Here is a 20,534-nt window from a genome sequence, read left to right on the forward strand (position 1 = left end):
TGAATACGAAGTCTATTCCAGAGAAGCAGCAGTTTCTGGAAGACATGTCTGTCTCTCTAGCATGTTCTGTTAATGTCTAGATTGAGATCCCTAGAGTGAGCGACTCTTGTGCCATTTTACTTGCAGATGTGAAGCATTCCAATGCAGCAGGGTCAGAGATTGCCCTATAGGCCAGGCAGAAGTTGCCTGTCAGCGGCCTACAAGATACAAAGTAAAGTGAGACAGCTTTCAACCTCTCCACGAAGATCATGGCTTGGAGTCACTATACTTTCTTAGTGAGAAACCTCTGAGGTCTGTCCAGCTGCTGCTGCTGTTACAATCCTCACTACTATCCAGGACTTAAGGTGGTAGTGGAAGATATTTCCATGGGTTTAACCCAAATTGTAAATGTATCACGAGGAACAGGTGGCTTTGCAGCATAGCCATGGATGGCCATTAACATAGAGGTCTTAAGCTCATTAGAAAGAGCATTTTTCTGGAAACAAAATATTCTGAGTTGTGCACTTGGGACAGGCCAAGACTTGAGCCCTCTGAGGAACCATAAAGCCTGTCACTGTTTTACAAAGAGGCCAAAGTTCTAATGTCACCTCTTTTTCATTTCAGTGTCTGTTTTCATCCCATTCCCTCATGAACATAAAGCTTAACAGGTTCTGGATGGTGACTTTCTAGTGGGTTATGGCTCTGTTGCCACAGGACATGATTGTCTTCTGTCACATCAGTATCTGGCAGCTGTAGAGGAAATTCAAGATGTAAACCATTTTTATTACAATGTGCATGCTGCTCTTTGGTCTGCAGGCTATGTCCTGAACATATGTACAAAGGTGCTAAGGGGTGCATCTGGTGTGTCTTAAGCAATCATGGATTGTCCCAGTCTCTATTTGAAGATGCTGTATTTTGTATGTGTGTGCACGTGTGCTGTTGTCATTTATGCTTGATGATTGTCTGAGTTCCAGGCAAAGCTTGTTTTTGTAAGGAAACATATTTGGTCTTTCACAAGGACCAGGTGTCTCTTATTACCAGCCCACATTCTTCTCAGAATTTGTGTCAGAATTGTCCTTAAATCAATCCATTCTTTCATGGAACTGAAGCCAGGAAAGAGAGAGAAAGAGAAAGTGAGTGACCCCTTCGCACCTTGGATATGCACCAGCCAGCTGAGCTGCTTTCTGTTCTGAGTGCATGAGGTCAGGAGACCTGGGAACTATTCAGCACACTTCTTTTCTAGGAGGGAGGATTTGCTGTTTCTGAGCAAAACTTTTTAAAATAGATTAATGACTGCAGTGTGTTTCACCATAGACCCCTAATTGCTCAATGGAAAAATGTTGCTGTGAGAGGTTGTTTCTTTGCTTGTTTCTAGAATATCATCAATGCAGACATTTGTGAAGTGGCCACATGGTCATCAGTTTCTATCCATCACCAAAAATTCTTGCTTAAACCACAATTCCAAGAGTCAGGACTTTTTAATTTTATAGGATTTGGTAATCTAGGCTTTCATCTTTGGACAGTTATCCAGCCCAGGCCTCCTTAAAGTATGTTCTATTGCTTGAGCTGTTTTCCATCAGTAAACCACTGTAAAAAGTGCCCATAAGACAGGTAAAACATATATATGCTCATCATATCATTTGATCTGCAAGAGATTAAGGAAATTGTTTCTTGACTCATGGCTTTTCGATATGAAATATGTGGGGTATATGATATGTATGTGATGACCGAAATGCCTTACGCTTTAGGTTTAGGCAAAAAGGTTGGGGGGGGGCATAATGGTTAAGGTATGTACCTTATAGACACTAGGTGCAGAGTTTGAGTCTCACATATGATATGTGATTAGGCTTAAAATGGACCACAAGAGCATTTAGCGTAGTAGTAACATATTAATAAGTCACTTCTCATGAACCAAGTTCCCTTTTTCTGCAATGCAAGATATTTCATGTATCACACTATCCAGACTAGAGCCATAGTTAGGTCAACTGGTACCTTGGGCAGTCCCCAGACTGGCACCCTCCTATACTTTGAGGACCAAGAAAAAAGTCTTCCAAAGTTGGACAATATTGTGCATTTGTTCAGAACTGTGTTTTTTACTGCTTAGGTTAGTTATCTCTTATGTGTAACTCAATAGCATTGAATGTTGCTACAATCACAACTATAGCTCCACGTAACCTTATTTGTTTTCTGCTCTGCCCTTTTTTCCTCCTAGAATTCTATCCAGTAAATCTGTATTTTCCACCTTAATTGAAGTACAGAGTATCCTATCCTACAGCTAGAGCTCCTCCCCCAGAAAACAGCAACAGAATACTGCTGCAAACAGTCTGAAACAAAGTATGTTAGATGTTTCTGTAAATTCCAAACCTGTTACAATCTATTAAACTGTCCTGTTATTTAGGCAGTGTACCTAGGAAACCCAGTTGAGCACTGTACCTTAACCGACCAACTGAACAATTCCCCTCTCTCACAACATTTTTCCCTTCTCTCCCAACTATTGAAACCCTGTGCAGAACACTTAATTATTTTTTATTAAACCCCATAGTGCTCCTACCCATCTCCCAGTACTCCATAAGGGCTAAAAATGAAAACGCCACAAAAGGGTGTATCCTACCATATTATGGTTATACTTTACTAGCTTTTTCCCTTTAAATTGGCTCATAAACCTACTGAAAGTCTTCCTTCATCTATTGCCTGCTACGCTCCCCTCCCTGCCCCCAATTCTCACCAGCCCCAGTGGTCCTACCTTTATTACAAACCGTAACCACTCCCACCTTTCAAACAACCTATAACATCACTACACCTATACTTCCTCCTACAGCTTCTCACTACTATCCCTCCTACTCAGCTAATATGTACAAGCACACCATACCTATACTCACTGCATGCACACTCCTTGCATACATCACATCTTACCAAACCTCCACCATTCCCGCACTCAACCACTACCACTGTACCACCACACACACCCCACCTCTACTCTACTACTCTCCCATCAGGTCAACAACCTTCCCGATACACCCTCTATATAGACTACAGACCACAATACCTAAACTAAAAACAACCCCACAACTTAACATAACCCTACCACCATACCTATTACCCACAGAACACAATCAAAAAACTTCCCTTATAAGCAAGCATATACAGAAATTGATAAAACTAATCTCATCCATATCCACCCTAGCACTCAGTGGAGACATCCATCCCAATCCTGGCCCCTCAATTTCCAACCCCTCCCCTCATAATCAGACTACAAACCACATCTTCTCCCAAATCACAGCCAATAAAAAGCCAACCAACGTCCTCCTGATAAGCCTAAATATTAGAAGTATATGCAACAAGGTGCATGAATTCCATGCCACCATAGATTCTACTCCCTTGATGTAGTGATACTTACAGAAACATGGTTAAAACCACACATTACTAATGAGCAAATCCTCCCTACCAGTTGCAATATACTAAGAGTAGACCAACTAAACAAAAAAGGAAGTGGTATAGCTCTAATATTTAATCAGCATCTAGACATCCAGCTCTTAAAGTTAGTAGCTCCCCAAATAGGTAAGGAAGAAATAATATATATACCAACCTTAAAATAAACCAAAATAAAACGCTAAACATAATAGGTTGCTACTTCCCACCTGGCCAGAACATCCCTCCACTTGAAAACCTCATCAGCTGGACTACCCACCACATACCCCAAGAAACTTTAATTCTAGGAGACTTCAACACTGACTGGCAATCCTGTTCTAGCAACCACCCAACCCATCATGTAAACCTTCATGGCTTCACCCAACTAGTCCATTCACCTACTAGGATAAATAAAAACTCCAGCAAACACACTACCCTTGATTGGATACTAGTCAATAAGAGGCCCCCAGTCATATATAGCAGGCTGCCTATCTGACAGACTCAGTGATCATTCCGCAACCTTCCTACTAAGAAAACATCTTTATAAAGTGAAACCCATCATCTACTGTCAAATATGCAAAAAAAATTACTTCAACCCTCTAATTCAGCTCATCCCTAAAAGACTGTAACTGGCAACCTCTAAAATACCTAAAACTAGATGATGCAGTTAACTACTTTAATAAAACATTCCTAAGCATCCTTAATTACCATGTCCCCATAAAATGTTCCCAAACTAGAGCGCAACCATCCCCAATGGCTACAAAAAACAGTAACAATCACTTCACACAAATCGTACTTAGCTAGACAACCCCCCCCCCTATAAACCCACACCATCAACTACAGCTAACAATCTCCCCACTAGCTTCTCTTTCTCTCCTTTTCCTACCTCCAAAATAAAACAACTTTTAACTAAACGTAAACCCACCAGATTAGCAGCAGACAACCTCCCAAGTGAATACCTTCGATTTGCAGCTGATGCTCTTGCCTACCCAGTACCACTCTTGATTAACAGATCTGTCAGAAAGTTATGTTCCCACACTATGGAAAGTCTCACACATAATTCCCCTACACAAAGGAGGCCCCTCCACAGATCTAACCGGTTACCACCCCATAGCTATTCTCTCGCCACTCTCCAAAATACTAGAGAGATGCATTCATTCTCAAGTCTCAGATCACCTCCTTGCTAGTAACCTACTTTTCAACACACAACACGGCTGCCGACCTAACCGTAGCACCACCACCACCTTACTCTCTTTCTCTAATACTATCCTACAAAATAAAAATGCAGGTTATCTCTCCTCAGCTACCTTCCTAGACCTCTCTGAAGCTTTCGACATGGTCCCACACAAACAACTCATCTCTCTTCTCAATAACATGTCCTTCTCTCAACCAGTCATCAGCTGGTTTCAGAGTTACCTATCTGACCGCCAACAAGCAGCTGTTTGGCAGGACGACCTATAACCCCAACTACCAGTCTCCATAGGGGTTCCCCAAGGGTCCATCCTGGGACCCCCTACTCTTCTCTATTTTCACCAATAATCTAGCCTCAGCCACAACACATGGCACACTCATACAATACGCAGATGACTCAACCATCATCTGCACAGCCCACTCCTTACCTGAACTGCAAAAAGTCACACAGGAAGCATTTTCCTCTATTGAAACTTGGTTATCCAATGCCCAACTAATACTCAACCCAAACAAAACAAAATTACTAATCTTCCAACCCACCAAACTTACCCTGGACAGCTCTCACTTTAACATCACAGCAAAAGACAACACCACCATCCATCCTACAGAGCACACCAAATTACTAGGAGTAGAAATAGAGAATAAACTGACCTTTGACATTCACATTTACATGCCCATTAAAAAAGTGCACAAAAAACTAGGAGCATTATATAGAAATCAGCAACTACTTACCAAAGCAGCTAAAATTTCAGCAGCAAATTCTCATCTTATCTCTACCCTACTCTACGCCTCTTCAATATTTACTAACCTTAGACAATGCGACCTAAGTAAGCTCGAAACCTGCTACAATAAAATCGCCAAGTTCACCACAGGGGCTTCCTGCCATACTCACCACTGTCTCTCACTAGCCGAACTGGGCTGGCTAGAGCTCCCCCACCTCCTTCAGTGATATCAATTCGCAATCGCCCACAAACTAAAAAAAAACTACTAAAAGTCCCATCTCTCCAGAATCTACTCCAACCCTACATAACCACGAGACCACTAAGATCCAGCCACAAAAACCTCCTACATGTCACAAGAGCCAATAACTCTGTTGGAGAAGCATTATTCTCCTGCACTGTAGCCAAACTCTGGAACTCCCACCCATCCTCAATTACCTCTGTAACTTCTTGCACCCACTTCAAATCCTTACTAAAATCACACTTACTTGCCAGATATGCCCTTGCAAACCCCCCCAATACCATCCACTCATTACCTATCTTGGCCCCCTGTCAACAACCTACTCTTTGCAAGCTTGGCTACTCATGTTCCCAGCTATCTACCACATAGTACTAACTTCTTGTAGCAACAATTGCTAATGGCTGTTATGTACCTCAAAAACAGATTGTATCAATTGTTCACTGATGAGTATATGTCACCATATTTTAAAATTGTACTATGTTCTACAACTGTTTTGCATCTATGTTTTATTCTTGTCTTATGTCCTCAGCTGGACTAATGTCTATATTTTAAATGCTATGTTTTTTAACTGTATAATGTAAGTAATACTTAATGTGGAGCTTTTCTCCCCGGGCCTCTGCTGAAAACAGACCTGTGTCCAGTCAGACTGTCCCGGTCAACAAATGTAAATAAATAAATAAAAGTTGAGGACCAAAAAAAAGGTCTTTGTAAAGAAAAAAACTTGACTCAGTGTTAAAGCACTTACTCATGCACTTTGCTGTAGTTACGAACACAAGAAGCTACAACGTACATTTATTTAAGGAGCAATGGCATCACTTGCAGCTTGTTTAATGAACCCCCAGTACTACACACATTGCCTGACTGTCATCTGATGATTGTGTCCCATAACAACATGCATTGGGACCACCTACCCTATTATGCTTACAGCTCTGAACCAGATCACACACACATAAACACTATTTATTTATATTTTTTCTGTGTTTTTCTACTTTTGAGAAGTATTTTCCATTAATCACAGTGTTTCTGAAGAAAAGGACTTAAATGAGTTTGCATAGGGTTTTTATGACTGGAGTGTCTGTGTGCTTTTTTCTTTTTATTTTGGAGTTCTAAGGTACTTTATTTTAAATCTTTTCTTGTAGTTTACGTTAACATGTTAAATCTACCTAGTAGAGTGCTGAGAGTTATGTGCGGGTCTGGCACATTATGAATGAAATATTTTGTGATGTAGTTTTAGAGAAAGAGTGTTGTGGGCTAGCAGAACCATGGATTAAAAAAATTAGACACCTACATATTCTGTTTATCCAGTTTTCCCACTGACTTCAGTGGGCTAAGTTAAGAGACCACATTTCTGTTAAATCAGAGTTTGGGTAGTTTGTGTTTGTTCTTATGAATGAATTGTTTCATGAATGCTTTTCATCCTTTCACCCTTTGTTCTGAGGTACTTTTTAACTTTTTTGTTTTTCTGCTGACACTTAAATCTTATGTATTCTAGTATTGCAATAAGGATCGTTTTTAGGATTTGTCAATTTTATAATTTATGTTTCAGGTTAGGTTTTATTTTTTTTTGTTTAGTTTAGACAGCTAGATCTGATAGATTTTCAGTAATACCATTTTTTGACTGGCCAGTTGTAATTGCTGTTTTACTTTGTGTTTTATTCTTTTTTTAACATTTGTGTTATGACCACATTTCTTTCCCAGGGCTGATTTAGGTGGGCAGTATTTTCTTTCAGTAGGTTATTTCACTGTTTGTATATTTTGTGTGTGTGTGTGTGTGCGTGTGTGCGTGTGTGCGTGTGTGTGTGTGTGTGTGTGTGTGTGTGTGTGTGTGTGTGTGTGTGTGTGCATCTCCCCCCCTCCGAAGAGATATGTATACGCACACAGACCCACATACGCACGTGTGCACACACTCAGCTTTAAATCACTTGGCCTGATGAGGGTTGTGGCGGAAACAAATCGTGAATTGCTGCAGTGCACAATAGAGGCCACAGTCAGCTGAGGTAAAGAGGACAGTATAGAAGTATATTTTAGAGGTATATACAATTCTTGGTCATCTACTCATATTAGTCTAGATTTATTCCGTACGAGTCCATCTTGTACAGTATTAAGCTCATTAAGTATTCTCTCACCATGGTGAAAGGTCCAGGTTTATGAAAGGCAATGTCTATGGATGTGTTTAAAGCTGTAGGAATGGGTGCAATACTTTCCAGTTTTGCCAACAATTTAATATGCCACAGAGTATATGTGTACATTATGTGTTTTTGTTCATGTAAAACCTGCAGTGATAGTTAATATGTATAAGTGATACTGTGTCTTTGAGTCATAGCAGTAATGTTCTATAGGATGTAGGCATTAAAGATAAATAATGGACTGCCCAGGGGTGTTGTAATGCCCAGGTCTCCATGAGAAGGACCTCCAAAATCCTGGAAGGTCCATTACTCCCTGTAATCCCCACCTTGAAGGGCATCATTGCGTTTAGAAAATGGGCCATCTGTTAAATTGTTTTGTATTTTATTATTATTAGTACCTACATTTTTTATACTTGTGATGTAAAATACTTTCAAAATTGCTGTAGGATATTTAACAGTTGAGGACACATTTTATACACATAATGCACATTATTTAAGTATTTAATAAATGTCTACACACATCGTACGTGCAGTTATATATATATATAAACACAGAAACAGCAGGAGAGGCAGAAGAGGCACTCTTACACATATACAGAAACTCATATGCCCTCATTCATACACACACACACACACACACACACACACACACACACACACACACACACACACACACACACACACACACACACACACACATAAATACAGACACGTGTGCACAGAAATATGCCCAGCAATTAGTCATTTTCTTGACTGTGTACATCTTAAATGTCTCACTGTGCAAACTACCTTGCCACACATACCTCTCAGTGGTCTCAATTTTGTAGAAAATCCTTGATTTTGCCCTGCATCTCTGCTCTTCTCCTTGAAAAATATGTCAATAAAAACAGACATTCTTGTTTCACACTTCTTATTTTTCAAAAAAGCATGTTGGTACCATATGTCTGTGTAAATTAATGCTTTTAAATGAATTAGGGTAATATTTAAGTGTGGCTCTTAATTTGCATCTTTGTCACCCATTATTTTTAACTTTGTTCAGAATTCTTGGGCAAAGAAGTTGACAGGTATGTACATTCTCTCTCCCTCACTGAAGTCACTCACTTGCATATGCACACATACACACATGTTTGTATGCTTGTGTTTTATTTGCTGTTTTTCTATGCTCACTAAACTCAGCTTTTTAAGCCACATATAGTAAGGGGAAAGTAGGAGGTCGTGTCCTTGTAACTGCTACTGCAGTTACTTTTGTTAACTTTGCTTATGTTTCTTTTTATTTGTTTTTGTCTATGTGATGCTTGCTAAACTGTCACAGTTAGTGAGTATAAACAAGATGGAAACTATTTTCTTTTCAGTTCACATTTTACAATGGCTTAATATGATGCTGAGAAGCCACAACCACGGCACAGTACATTAACATGTATAACTGCATGTGTGGTGTGTGTTTAACTAATATCTGACTGTAACCCACTAAATGTATCATAGTGCCAACTGTTAGATAGTTGAATTTGGTTTCCTTTTTCTTTCTGTTTTTCCTAACCATCTCTAGCCCTCCTCCAACTCCTAATTTGCTTTATTAGTGTTGTTATTTAGCCAAAACCTTCAAAGCAGTGTGTAGGTGTTTTACTGTATTAAGCTTCTGAGTTTGTACTTACAGTAAAATCCCAATATTAGCCGCTCAGCACTGAGGTACGCATACCCTGTCTCTCCTTTCCCCTCCTCATTCATAGTTCCTCTATAAAATACTCTTTTACTTACTAAAACCCTAGTACACAACATAGCTTTTTGCTTAGCTTTATACTGCAAAGAACTTTGGTCATTGTTCACATTACTTACTCTAGTTACCGTAAAAAACAAACTTTGGATTACTGACGCCAAGAGTTTTCTGTACTCCCAATTTGTAATATTTTAGGACAATTATTTCTACTTTTCCTAATATAGCCTGATCTCTAACTGTTCAAACCATTAAGGAGAACTTGAGCTTACTGATACTTTTGTTTCACAAGATTCAGAGGCTTTTTAAGGTCAGCCCACTCCATTTGCCCTTGCTATGCTTGGGCACACTCTGCTCCTCTAACTTACTCCCAATACCCACCCATCCCCACTACTCATAGATGTAACTGAAATAGGCCACTTCCCCAAATCCAGTCAACCACTCAGGACTCTAGATCATCAACACTCCACCCAAATGGTCATTAAATCTCCCACCCAAAATACTCCATATACCATCCTACTTACTCCTCCCTTTGTACCTACCATAATTCATACAGACACTCTCCCACTCTCCTCAGTCGAAGCTTCCCATACACTCAGTTTTGTGTTTTACTTTCTACACTAAGTACCTAACTACCATCATTACCTGTTTTTTTCTATATTCTTCTCCCTCATCCTGCTAACCATGCTTATTACCCACATTCCACTCTTAACCCTACTCTTCCTTTTATCCAAAGTTACATCCTACCAGCAACAACTTTTTATAAACCTATCCTTCCCCAACCATCTCTACCTCTACATTGCAACACAAAACCATAGCCCACTTTTACATTTCATCAAGCTTGTCCAATATGACCAATGTTGAACTTCTCAAATATAAATACATTCCTAAACCCATCCAACCCCGGCCCACATTTAAACAAATCAAACTCATACTTAAATACCCTAACCTACTGATAAAAATATTGTCCACAATTTCTGTGGTGATGTTCACCCAAACCCAGGACCTAACATAAATCAACCACAACTAAGTATATCACCACTCATAAACAATTACACTAACAATAACCTTTCCTAGACAAAATCTGACCTACTGATACTAAAAACGAACCTAAGGAGCATGTCAAACAAAATACATGAACTGCATGCATCCCTTTCCCTCTGCTGTCCACACACAGCTGTCTTAACAGAAACTTGGCTAAAATCTGAAATATATAATAACAAGATTCTTCCCAAGGCTGTGACATTCATAGATTTGACAGGCTTGATAAGTGGGGTGGGAGGCGTAGCAGTTATGTATAAAAACTCACTGAAGCTTGATTATGTAAATCCACACGCACCAAAGTTCAATAACGCAGACTTATTATTTTCTAGACTACAACTAAATCCCAACCAATTCATCATCATAATAGCAGTGTGCATTCCCTCCAACAATGAGTCCACCTTAATCGAAGACACCCTACACTGGACATTTCATTTATTTATTTATTTATTGCATTTGTTTACCGGGAAAGTCCACTGGGCCTAAAAGAGCCCATTTATGATAGAGGCCCGGGGAGAAAAGCTCCGACAAGAACATAGATGCAGAAAAAAATTAAACATTAGTTGGTACAGAAGTAGAAACAGTATTATACATAGTGGTTACAGTAATATATAAAGAATATATACATAAGTCAGGAAGTTAGTTGGTTTGATTACGGTAACATATACAGAATATATACATAAAAGCAAGAATTTAGTTGGTTGCCAGATGAATTCAGAGTGATATCATCTACTACATCAACTACTTTCCCAAGAAACCATTATCATGGAAGACTTTAACCTAGATTGGTCAACCTGCACATCTGAAAATCCCACAAACTTCATAAACTTACACAGCTTCTCCCAGTTAATAAAATATCCAGCTTGTATAGATAAAAAAGACAGACACTCAATTTTAGATTGAATCTTCTTCAACAAACCTTCTCTTGCTAGATAGTCAGGATGTCTCCCCAGTAGCGTAAGTGGCCCATCTACCCAGTTACCTTGTTCAACAAAACATACACTCCTCCAAAACCACAATATTTAGACAAGTGTGTAACAAAGAACATTTCTTTTCTCAATACTTCATACGAACACCTTAGAACAGTGTGATTGGTCTCCTTTGACGTCCCTCCCACTTGACACTGTAGTGTCATACTTTAATGATGCATTTCTGGACCTACTTAATAGTCAAACCCCACACTGCCTCCTGGTTAACCAAAGAGACTAGACTTCTGCTCAAAACCAGAAATAGAGCCTGGGCACAATACAACTCCAATACAAAAAACAACTACACTAAACAACTACCACCAACTCAGAAACAAATAAAAAAAAAAAACAGGTAAAAAATGACAAAAATCCCTACTATATATAACAGCACAACAAAAATACCAAAATAACCCCAAAGCATTCTGGGCAAGTATTAATCAGTTACTACAGCCAGACCAATCTGTCACCCCAACTCCCTCTACCACAAATACAAAAGAAAGCATTGCAACCCAATTCAATAACTACTTCACCAGCTCCATCCTATGCCTTACCACAACAGATGAAACTACCCCACTAAAAAAATCCCTACTGACCCTCATAATTCCAACCAGTATCTTTTATTTTAAAACAGTACCATCCAGCATAATAAGAAGAATGCTTAACAAACTAAAACCTACCACCCTTGCTGCTAACAAATTACCAGCCGACTCTCTTAGGTTAGCAGCTGAAGCCATAGCCTATCCAGTATCAGTACTAATCAGTCGCTCCATAAATGAACTCCGTGTACTCCAAATCTGGAAAGCTTCCTATATAATACAACTACACAAAGGGGGAACCAACACTCACCTTACTTATTATAGACCTGTTGCAATTCACCTAATCTCAAACAGTCCCTAACTAACACCCAACATGGCTTTCAACCTAGCCATAGCACCACTACGGCATTGTTAAGGTTTACAGACACCATTAACCACCTTAGAAACAATAGTCAGCTAGTCTCCTCAATATTCATAGACATGTCCATAGCTTTTGATACAGTCTCCCACCAAAAACTTGTACAAGAACTCCTGTCTTTTAAGCTAAGCCACTCTGCCCTTGAGTGGTTCCGTGACTATTTATCAGATCGACAACAGTCAGTAAAATCGTACAATAAATTCTCTCCTACACTATCTGTTACACTAGGTGTACCAGCAGTATCAATTTTAGGCCCACTCTTATTTAACATTTTTACCAACAAGCTCCATTCTACTACGACCTTGCTAAAATCATACAATATGCAGACAACTCCACACTTATTTGTGCAGTTCCCTCCCTCTCTGAACTACTGTAGAATGTCGGCTTGCCAGCTCACAATTAAATCTTAACCAAATAAAACAAAATTAATGCTATTCTCAAATAATAAACCCACAAACCAACATACACCTTTCCAAATCTACTCCTCAAATAATACCAAGATTGAACCAGTGTCACACACCAGACTTCTTGGTATCCCAAGTGATACCAACTTGAAATTCAATAAACATCTGGCAACCGCCATTAAAAATGTTCACATTAAACTTGGCTCCCTTTATAGATCCAAACTATATCGTACTGATTTTACCAGGAAGTCTATTGCTAGGACACATTTACTGTCTCTCCTCCTGTATGCCTCTGCCATCTTCACTAACCTGAAGAAAACTGAACTAATTAAACTTGAAGTATGCTATAATAAAATTGCCCGATTTGCCAACAACTCCCCATATTAGAGGACACCATTGTATTGCACTACAACAACTTAACTCCCTGGAACTACCCAATCTCCTTATGTTTACACAGCTTACAATAACCCACAAGATATGATATCAACCTGAAAAATGTCCAGCTCTACAAAACCTACTTAAAACCCACTCCAGCTCAAGACAACTCAGATCTTCTGATAAGCTCCTTCTACAAATAAATCTGTCTAACAACTTCCATGGAGACTGTCTGTATTCCAGTAGCATCTCCAGGATATGGAGCATGACCCTTTAACCAATGCTAACCCTCGCTAACCCCCATACATTTAAAACACTGCTCCAAATCATAGCTCTGCTCCTGCCTTAATCCCTGCTGAATAATATTACTATTCATAAGTTCTCCTAATTTGTACCTGACCAACCCCATACTTAGTTACTATCCTATTAAGATACCTTCATCTGTTACTCTTTCTTACTCCTGTAATCATTGTAATCTCTCCTTTTATACACTAACACAGATTTATAACTATACTATTAACAACATATTTTACTTTCAGCTGTTACTACTTAGTAAAATATTGTGTTTTAACACATCTTTTGTCTACTTTTCAGCCAAAGAATCTAGCATTAACTTTATAGAAAATACTGACTGATACCTATACAATATTGAAAAATCTCTCTATATTTGTATGGCTCTTATACTAAGTGTTAATGTTTCTTTGTATGTACAACTTATGTTAGTATTTAACCTATGATTGCAATCTGCTATGTTTTCTATATTTTAATATTATTGTGATTTTAAACGTCTGTATATTTCTACATGCTACAGTTTGAATGTAACATGGAACTTTTCCCCTGGGCCTCCACCAAAAATGGGTTAACAACCTAGTCAGACTATCCCGGTAAACAAATATAAAATAAATAAATAAAAAATAATACTGTGTCAGAGAACATTTGGTTTACAATAGGGTATTGTGCTCAAGGCTTGTCTATTTTTTGAGGTCTGAGAATATCATAAGGTCAAAGGTAAGTACTAGGCCATCTGCCCTTGCAGGGCATTTTAAGCCTATCCAATTTCCCCAAAGGATCAAACCTTTGATTGTACCTTGTGTCTATAGATGAAGACCATAACCACTATGTAAACCCTCAACCCCTAAGCAAACTATCCTTTCCTTACAGTAGTCTGTGGCAGAGTGTGAGTGAACTTTTCCAGTAAAGCCAAGTGCAAGTCAAATCCTGTACCTTTTCCAGTAAAACCAAGTGAAAATCAAACTCTGTACCTTGTAACTGCAAGGTAAACAGCTTAACCATTATGAGTTTTGATATGTCAGATGCTCTCTTACTACTAGTACTCCCAGATGTATTGTAAGAAACAGTTTTTCTAGACCATGGTCACCAAATTCTAAATAAGCAAGCTCATTTATTATACAAATGCCTTGGATTCATATAATAGAAGGATAAAATCACAATTATAATCTAGACAGTCAGAGATAAATAGCTCAGATGCTGATGGAGACAGGAATGGAAAAGTAGGACTGAGAGGCACTCATCCTATCTGAATTACTACAGTGTTCGCATCTGTTGGATAAGAATGTGCATGGCATACATCAGATAGCTGGGAACATGCAGCTGGCCCTGCCAAGTCATATTCATATGGTAGCTTTAATTTGGCCTTTGTGGGAATATGTGCACTTTCAGGGGATGGCAATGAAGATCTTTGCATTTGTGAGCATGTATGTTTAGTCACAGGGAGGATGGGATAGGATTACAAATAAGAAAAGTCCTGATGACTGTTTGGATGGCAGCCTCCCAGATTATGTTCTTATCCCACAGGGAACAAATGCGCACCAGTTCAGTGTGGGGAGTGCAGATGGTTGGCAGGGAGTAGTGTATAATAAAAGATAAAAAAATCATATACAGCATTAGCAAAAGCATAAAAGCAATTGTTTTACTCATATTACTTATGACGTATGACATTTAACATTTTCCAGGTACCAACTAAACCTGTTTGCAAGGATGTGTCTTGACCGACAGTATCTCGCCATAAATCAGATTTCAACCCAGCTGTCTGTAGAACTGATTCTTCACTGTATGGCTGATGAGAGTTTACCCTATGACCTGCGTGCTTCATTTTGTCGCCTGATGCTGCACATGCATGTGGACCGAGATCCCCAGGAAACAGTGGTCCCAGTTCGTTATGCCAGACTTTGGTCAGAAATTTCTAGTGAAATATCGATAAAGGGGTAAGTGTAGAACATAGAGCTATTATCATGAACACATTTTAAATATACACAGAGAGCATTACCTGTTTAACAAAAGTCTAGTTATGTTCTCAGTTACTCACCTGTCTATTACCCTTTACAGATAAACATGTATTTACATGTAATATTACAGTTGTGCACCGTTGCAGCTGTAGTTAGGTATAAACATATAGCTGGGAGTTAGCACAGATAATTAAGTTCCGACTTAATGAATTTCTTCCTGTTACAAGAGTACCAGGTTTGAATCTGTCCACATTCATTTGCTTATGTGAACTTGAGCATGTCATTTATCCAGACAGTGACAGGGGCAGCTGGGAATTTAAGCTAGGCTCCTCAGTGGTCTCCTGGATTGCATACCTGGTAACTACATTTGTAAAGATGAAGTAATTGCTCTGCAGTAACCTCTATGCTGGCTGTTATTTTTTCTTAAATCTGTTTGCTGCAAGGATAGTTTTGACAACAAACATAAATCTGAAGAAGTGTCGTAGAGATATACAATGCTGAATACGCCATGTGAAAAATCAGTCTGCAACTGATTTATTTGAAAAAAGCATCCTTTGTATTCATTGTTCTAGGTCTAAGTAAAATAAGATTTTATTTTTTTTGGGGGGGGGGGATATAATTCTTTGAAGATGTGTGTTCCAAAAAAAAAAAAAAAAAAACAACTAAAAGTTATTGAATACTTGAAAAACTAATATCATTTTATTGACTAAAAATCTCCATTTTTTTCAAAGACAGGGCAATCTTTTGTTGGCCAGATGGGAGACTGAGACTCATCTCAAGCCTAATGTCTAATAGCAGGTGTTTTCTCTCACTTAAGGTTTTTGGATATGGGAGGACACTGATCTTTGAATATATGGTTATGGGTGTCTGAGATAGTATTGGTCACTTTTTACTCTGACCTAGAGGAAATGTAAGACCTCACAAAATTACCATCTATGAGTAAGTCAAGAGAATCTAGAGGAATAAGTCTTTAGTATTTTGAGTAAGTCTTTTTTTTTTTTGTTAGAGATAAACATAAGTATTGGACCATATAATCAAGACGAGAGTGGAAACTCTTCTAATGGTCACTTTTGTTTCTAGAATAGTAAAGGTAGAAGCAGGCTTTAAGCTGGGAGTGTATCATCTCTGTGGTGTGTATGCATTTCATTTTTGGGGAACTGAGTCATACTGAACTTCTGATGGTTTTCATCACTGCAGGTGTCATGATGACATTTTATGGTTAAACTTCAGTAAGAGAAAGCTAATTGCACACATACAAGTAAAAAAAATGGAGGCTGCGTGGATTTCATGTTAGTCTCATTTGAAGTTTGTATTTTGACTTGGAATATTTTGCAATTCAGGAAATTTGTTACTAACTCTTGCTTCTGAAAGTCAGATTTTTGATTTGTATATAACTCACACTCCACAAATTTGCAGTGAAAGTGATTCAGCATTTTGTACTAAATTTCTTAAAAATATTATCTGTAATCACATCTGATGTCTTGTAAAATTTTCAAGATGTGAAGAGGGCATGTAACTTAAGAAATATCAGAAACTGTAGATACCATTTCTGCCTTACACTTAACCGAATATTGCTCCTTTTGGTTGCTAGATACCGTACCACAGCCACAGGCCCACTGCAATGGTTTTTACAAATAACACATGCTGCATTGACTTTCTAAGCATCTATATTATCCAAAAATGGCATGATATTTTACTTTTATCCAACCACTGTTTCACATACAGCTTCTCTCCTGATATTGCATTGACACTGAGTTGTACAATTTCTCTTTTTCTGTTTATTGTGGTGTAGTTTTATCATAATGTCTGTAACTTTCTTTGTGAATCATTCAGGCCATTAACAGCTATATAGTAATTTAATTGGTAGAATAGCATCTACAGTGCCACCATGCACTTACACATCCATATACCTTCAGGGTGGTGCTGCAGGTTACCAAGACTGAACTCAGTACTCCATAGGAAGATTGTGATGCCTGTGGCACATTGTTTACCATTATTGCACATGCAGAATGCAGTAAAAAGATATTGAAATTATGCAGGTCTTCTACCTCTTAAGTACAGCATTAAACACTAGGCCTAAGGTGGTGCTAGACCTTATCATCCTGTACCCCTATTGCAGATTTTTTTTTCTGAGGGATTACTGTACCTTACTTCACACATTTAACTAGCCCAGTATTACTGAATAGCCATAAATTGTTGTAGAAACTCCTCTTCAGTAGACTGGTGAAAATAACATTCCGGATATTTCTAAACTCATCATGTGCCATTATCTTCCATCACAGAAGGCATCAGATTAAAATAAGTTGGTATTAAAATGCTGCACCCATTAAGCTGCATGTTCAGGATGGAACAAATAAGAATTAAATATGATGATGTCATGTTCGAACAAGTAAGAATTAAATACAATGATGTCATGTTATGTCATATGTGTTTCTTAAGTGATCCATCTGGGGTGTTCCACCTCAAAACTAATAATCGATTCTTAATAAAGTGGAAAGGACACAGGCAAATCCACTGAACATATAAATTTATTTAATAAACAAAAAATAAAAAAACTAATCCCATTAGCCTAACGAGTGTGATATGCAAAGCTATGGAACGCATTATCATGGACCTAATAAACAAATATATAGGGAATCTCCAAACTCTCGATCTCACACAGTTTGGTTTTGTGAAGGGTAGATCATGCCTGCTCAACTTGGTCGACTTCTTTGAGTCAGTCACCAGAGCTGTGGATGAAGGCAAGGTGGTTCATACAGCCTACCTTGATCTGGCCAAGGCGTTCGATACCATTCCCCATTCAGGAATCATAGAAAAACTCACTAAGCTAGGCATCATTCCCTATATCACTAGGTGGGCTACAAACTGGCTCACAGATAGAACCCACAGTGTGAAAGTAGCAGACTCCCAAGTCACACTGCCAACCAGTCACGAGTGGAGTCCCACATGGTTCGGTCCTGGGTCCTCTCCTGTTTGGTATCTACTTCTCTGAAGTCCAGGCAAACACAAAGGGTTTCTGACTGACAAAGTTTGCAGATGGCTGCAAGTTGGGAGCTATTATTAACTCCCCAAGTGATGTTGACATCCTACAGAAAGGCCTCACTGAGACCAATGACTGGTGTCAGAACCACGGCCTTAAGCTCAATGCCAAAAAATTTGTCGTCATCCCCTTTGTGAAAAACCCAGTTCCCATGAATTACCACATCAATGGTAGTCCACTGAACACAGAAGGTGTTATAAGAGATCTGGGAACACAGGTTGACAGCAGCCTCTGTTTTGACCACCACATTGCCGCTATGGTCAGAAAGTCCTTCTATGTGGCACATTGCATTACTAAGGGTTTTGCATCCAGGAAGAAAGAGGTCATTGTCTCCCTCTACTCTTCCCTCATTAGGCCAGTCATCGAGTACAATGCCCCATTTGGCATATACCTCACTTGACACCTGCAACAACTGGAGAGGCCACAAAAGTACCTCACAAAGATGATCCTAGGTCTTAAACACTTTTCCTGTATGGACAGACTCAAAAAACTTCAACTATTCTGTCTCATATTGCCTACTTAGAGGCGATCTCTGCTTGACATAGAAAGCCATGTCTGATCCAGCTCTGTTCGAAATGCTGCATCTAAAGAAATCCGAATATCTCCACACTACACGCTCCAGTGACCTCAACCTCATTACCACAATCAACAGAATGTGCTGGAGGAACAGGTTCATAACCCAGAGACTGCCCTTGCTATGGAATAGACTTCCCATGCATGTCAAACAGAGCACCTCACTGGCCCTCTTCAAGAGAAATCTTGATGAGTGGATGGGAAATAGAAAATTCACCCCGGGGATCACTCCAGTGGCTCTACTTGACAGAGGCACTGTGAACTAAGGTCATGTGGAACGATGTCTAGGGTAATCCTATGGGTTAGGTTTGTAAAGGCTCCAGGGCCATTAGCCTAGTTCACACCTATGAAAATATTTTTTGTTTATTAAATATATTCAGTGGATTTGCCTATCTTCTTTCCACTTCATTGAGAACTGGTGTTTAAATGAGAAAATGACTTTTAATTTTGATGTGACATGGATATTATTCATTAATGAAAAAGGATGTTGTGTTAATGAAATGTGTTTCCAGATTTGAGGTTGTTAGAAAGATATAATCTAACTTTACATTTCCAGACATTGTAGTTTTTTTAAGGAATAAGAAGATTTGCACTCCTATTAAGGGGAATAATCTTAATTAAAAATAGGAACGTCTTTCGGCTTTTCCCGGTTAGGGGTCACCACAGCGGAACTCTGGTCCGCTAATGATTGGCAGTGGATTTTTACAGTGCCGAGTTGCCAGCTCAACAGCCAACCTTCAAAGAAGGCACACCCATTCACACACGCACCTACCTGCATGTCTTTAACTTCACTCGACCACGGGGAGGACATGTAGACTCCACACAGAAGGCGCTCCAGCCAAGAATCGAATGGGAGAACCTCTTGCTGTGAGGCGGCAATTCTAACAGCTGCACCACTGCGGCCCCAATAACCTTAATTAAAAATAATCTCCAAAAACCCATTTTATTAATATTAGCAAACATATTTAAAAAAAACATCCAAACCATGTAACTCTTTTTATTACATAGAGCCAATTACACATCCTTGCAGATGTGTTTGCAGGACAGAAAGTACCAAAGTATTTGAGCATTGCTGATTGGAGTAAGTGAGCAGACCGTTTTCTGGAGTGCAGGTGGTTAATGTAAAACTGACAATACAGAGTGATGAACTTTCAGTACAAACAGTGCAAAATCCCCCAAAAATAAGCATTATAAACTAAAGATGCCATACCTCTCAACCGCTTAAAGCAAGAATTCTGGACAAAGCCATAAAAAAGGGGGATAAAGGACCACAAAATGGGACAATTTTTAAATATTGCATTTACAAACTTATAAGGTTGATAGAATAGCAGGTTTTGCAGTAGCATGACTTTTCTGAAGGATATAAAGTCTAAAACTCAAATCTCTGTCATTATTTTCTAATATCAATCTTTAGTGTTTTGCCACTAATTTTATGAAAAATGGACCAAAAATATGAGGCAAGAATCTGGACATTCTCCAAAAATCTGTACAGTTAAGAGGTATGAAAGGTGTGACTGAACATTTTTGATTTTCAAAATAGTGCAAGTATCATTGTTTT

General features: G+C 38.8%; 1 protein-coding gene across 2 annotated transcripts in view; it reads left to right on the forward strand.

The window, feature by feature from the left end:
- The window catches only part of ITPR2 (inositol 1,4,5-trisphosphate receptor type 2), a 2,416,542-nt gene that overhangs the window by 1,144,548 nt on the left and 1,251,460 nt on the right, over positions 1-20,534 (forward strand). For both annotated transcript variants that reach the window (XM_044087657.1, XM_044087658.1), the window contains exon 19: positions 15,091-15,342. In XM_044087657.1, coding sequence (XP_043943592.1) covers positions 15,091-15,342 — 252 coding nt within the window. The remainder of the gene's footprint in view (positions 1-15,090; positions 15,343-20,534) is intronic.

The sequence above is a fragment of the Protopterus annectens genome, chromosome 11.part0 (assembly GCF_019279795.1).
Source record: "Protopterus annectens isolate FY-2018-M chromosome 11.part0, PAN1.0, whole genome shotgun sequence".
Classification (NCBI taxonomy): Eukaryota; Metazoa; Chordata; order Ceratodontiformes; family Protopteridae; genus Protopterus; species Protopterus annectens.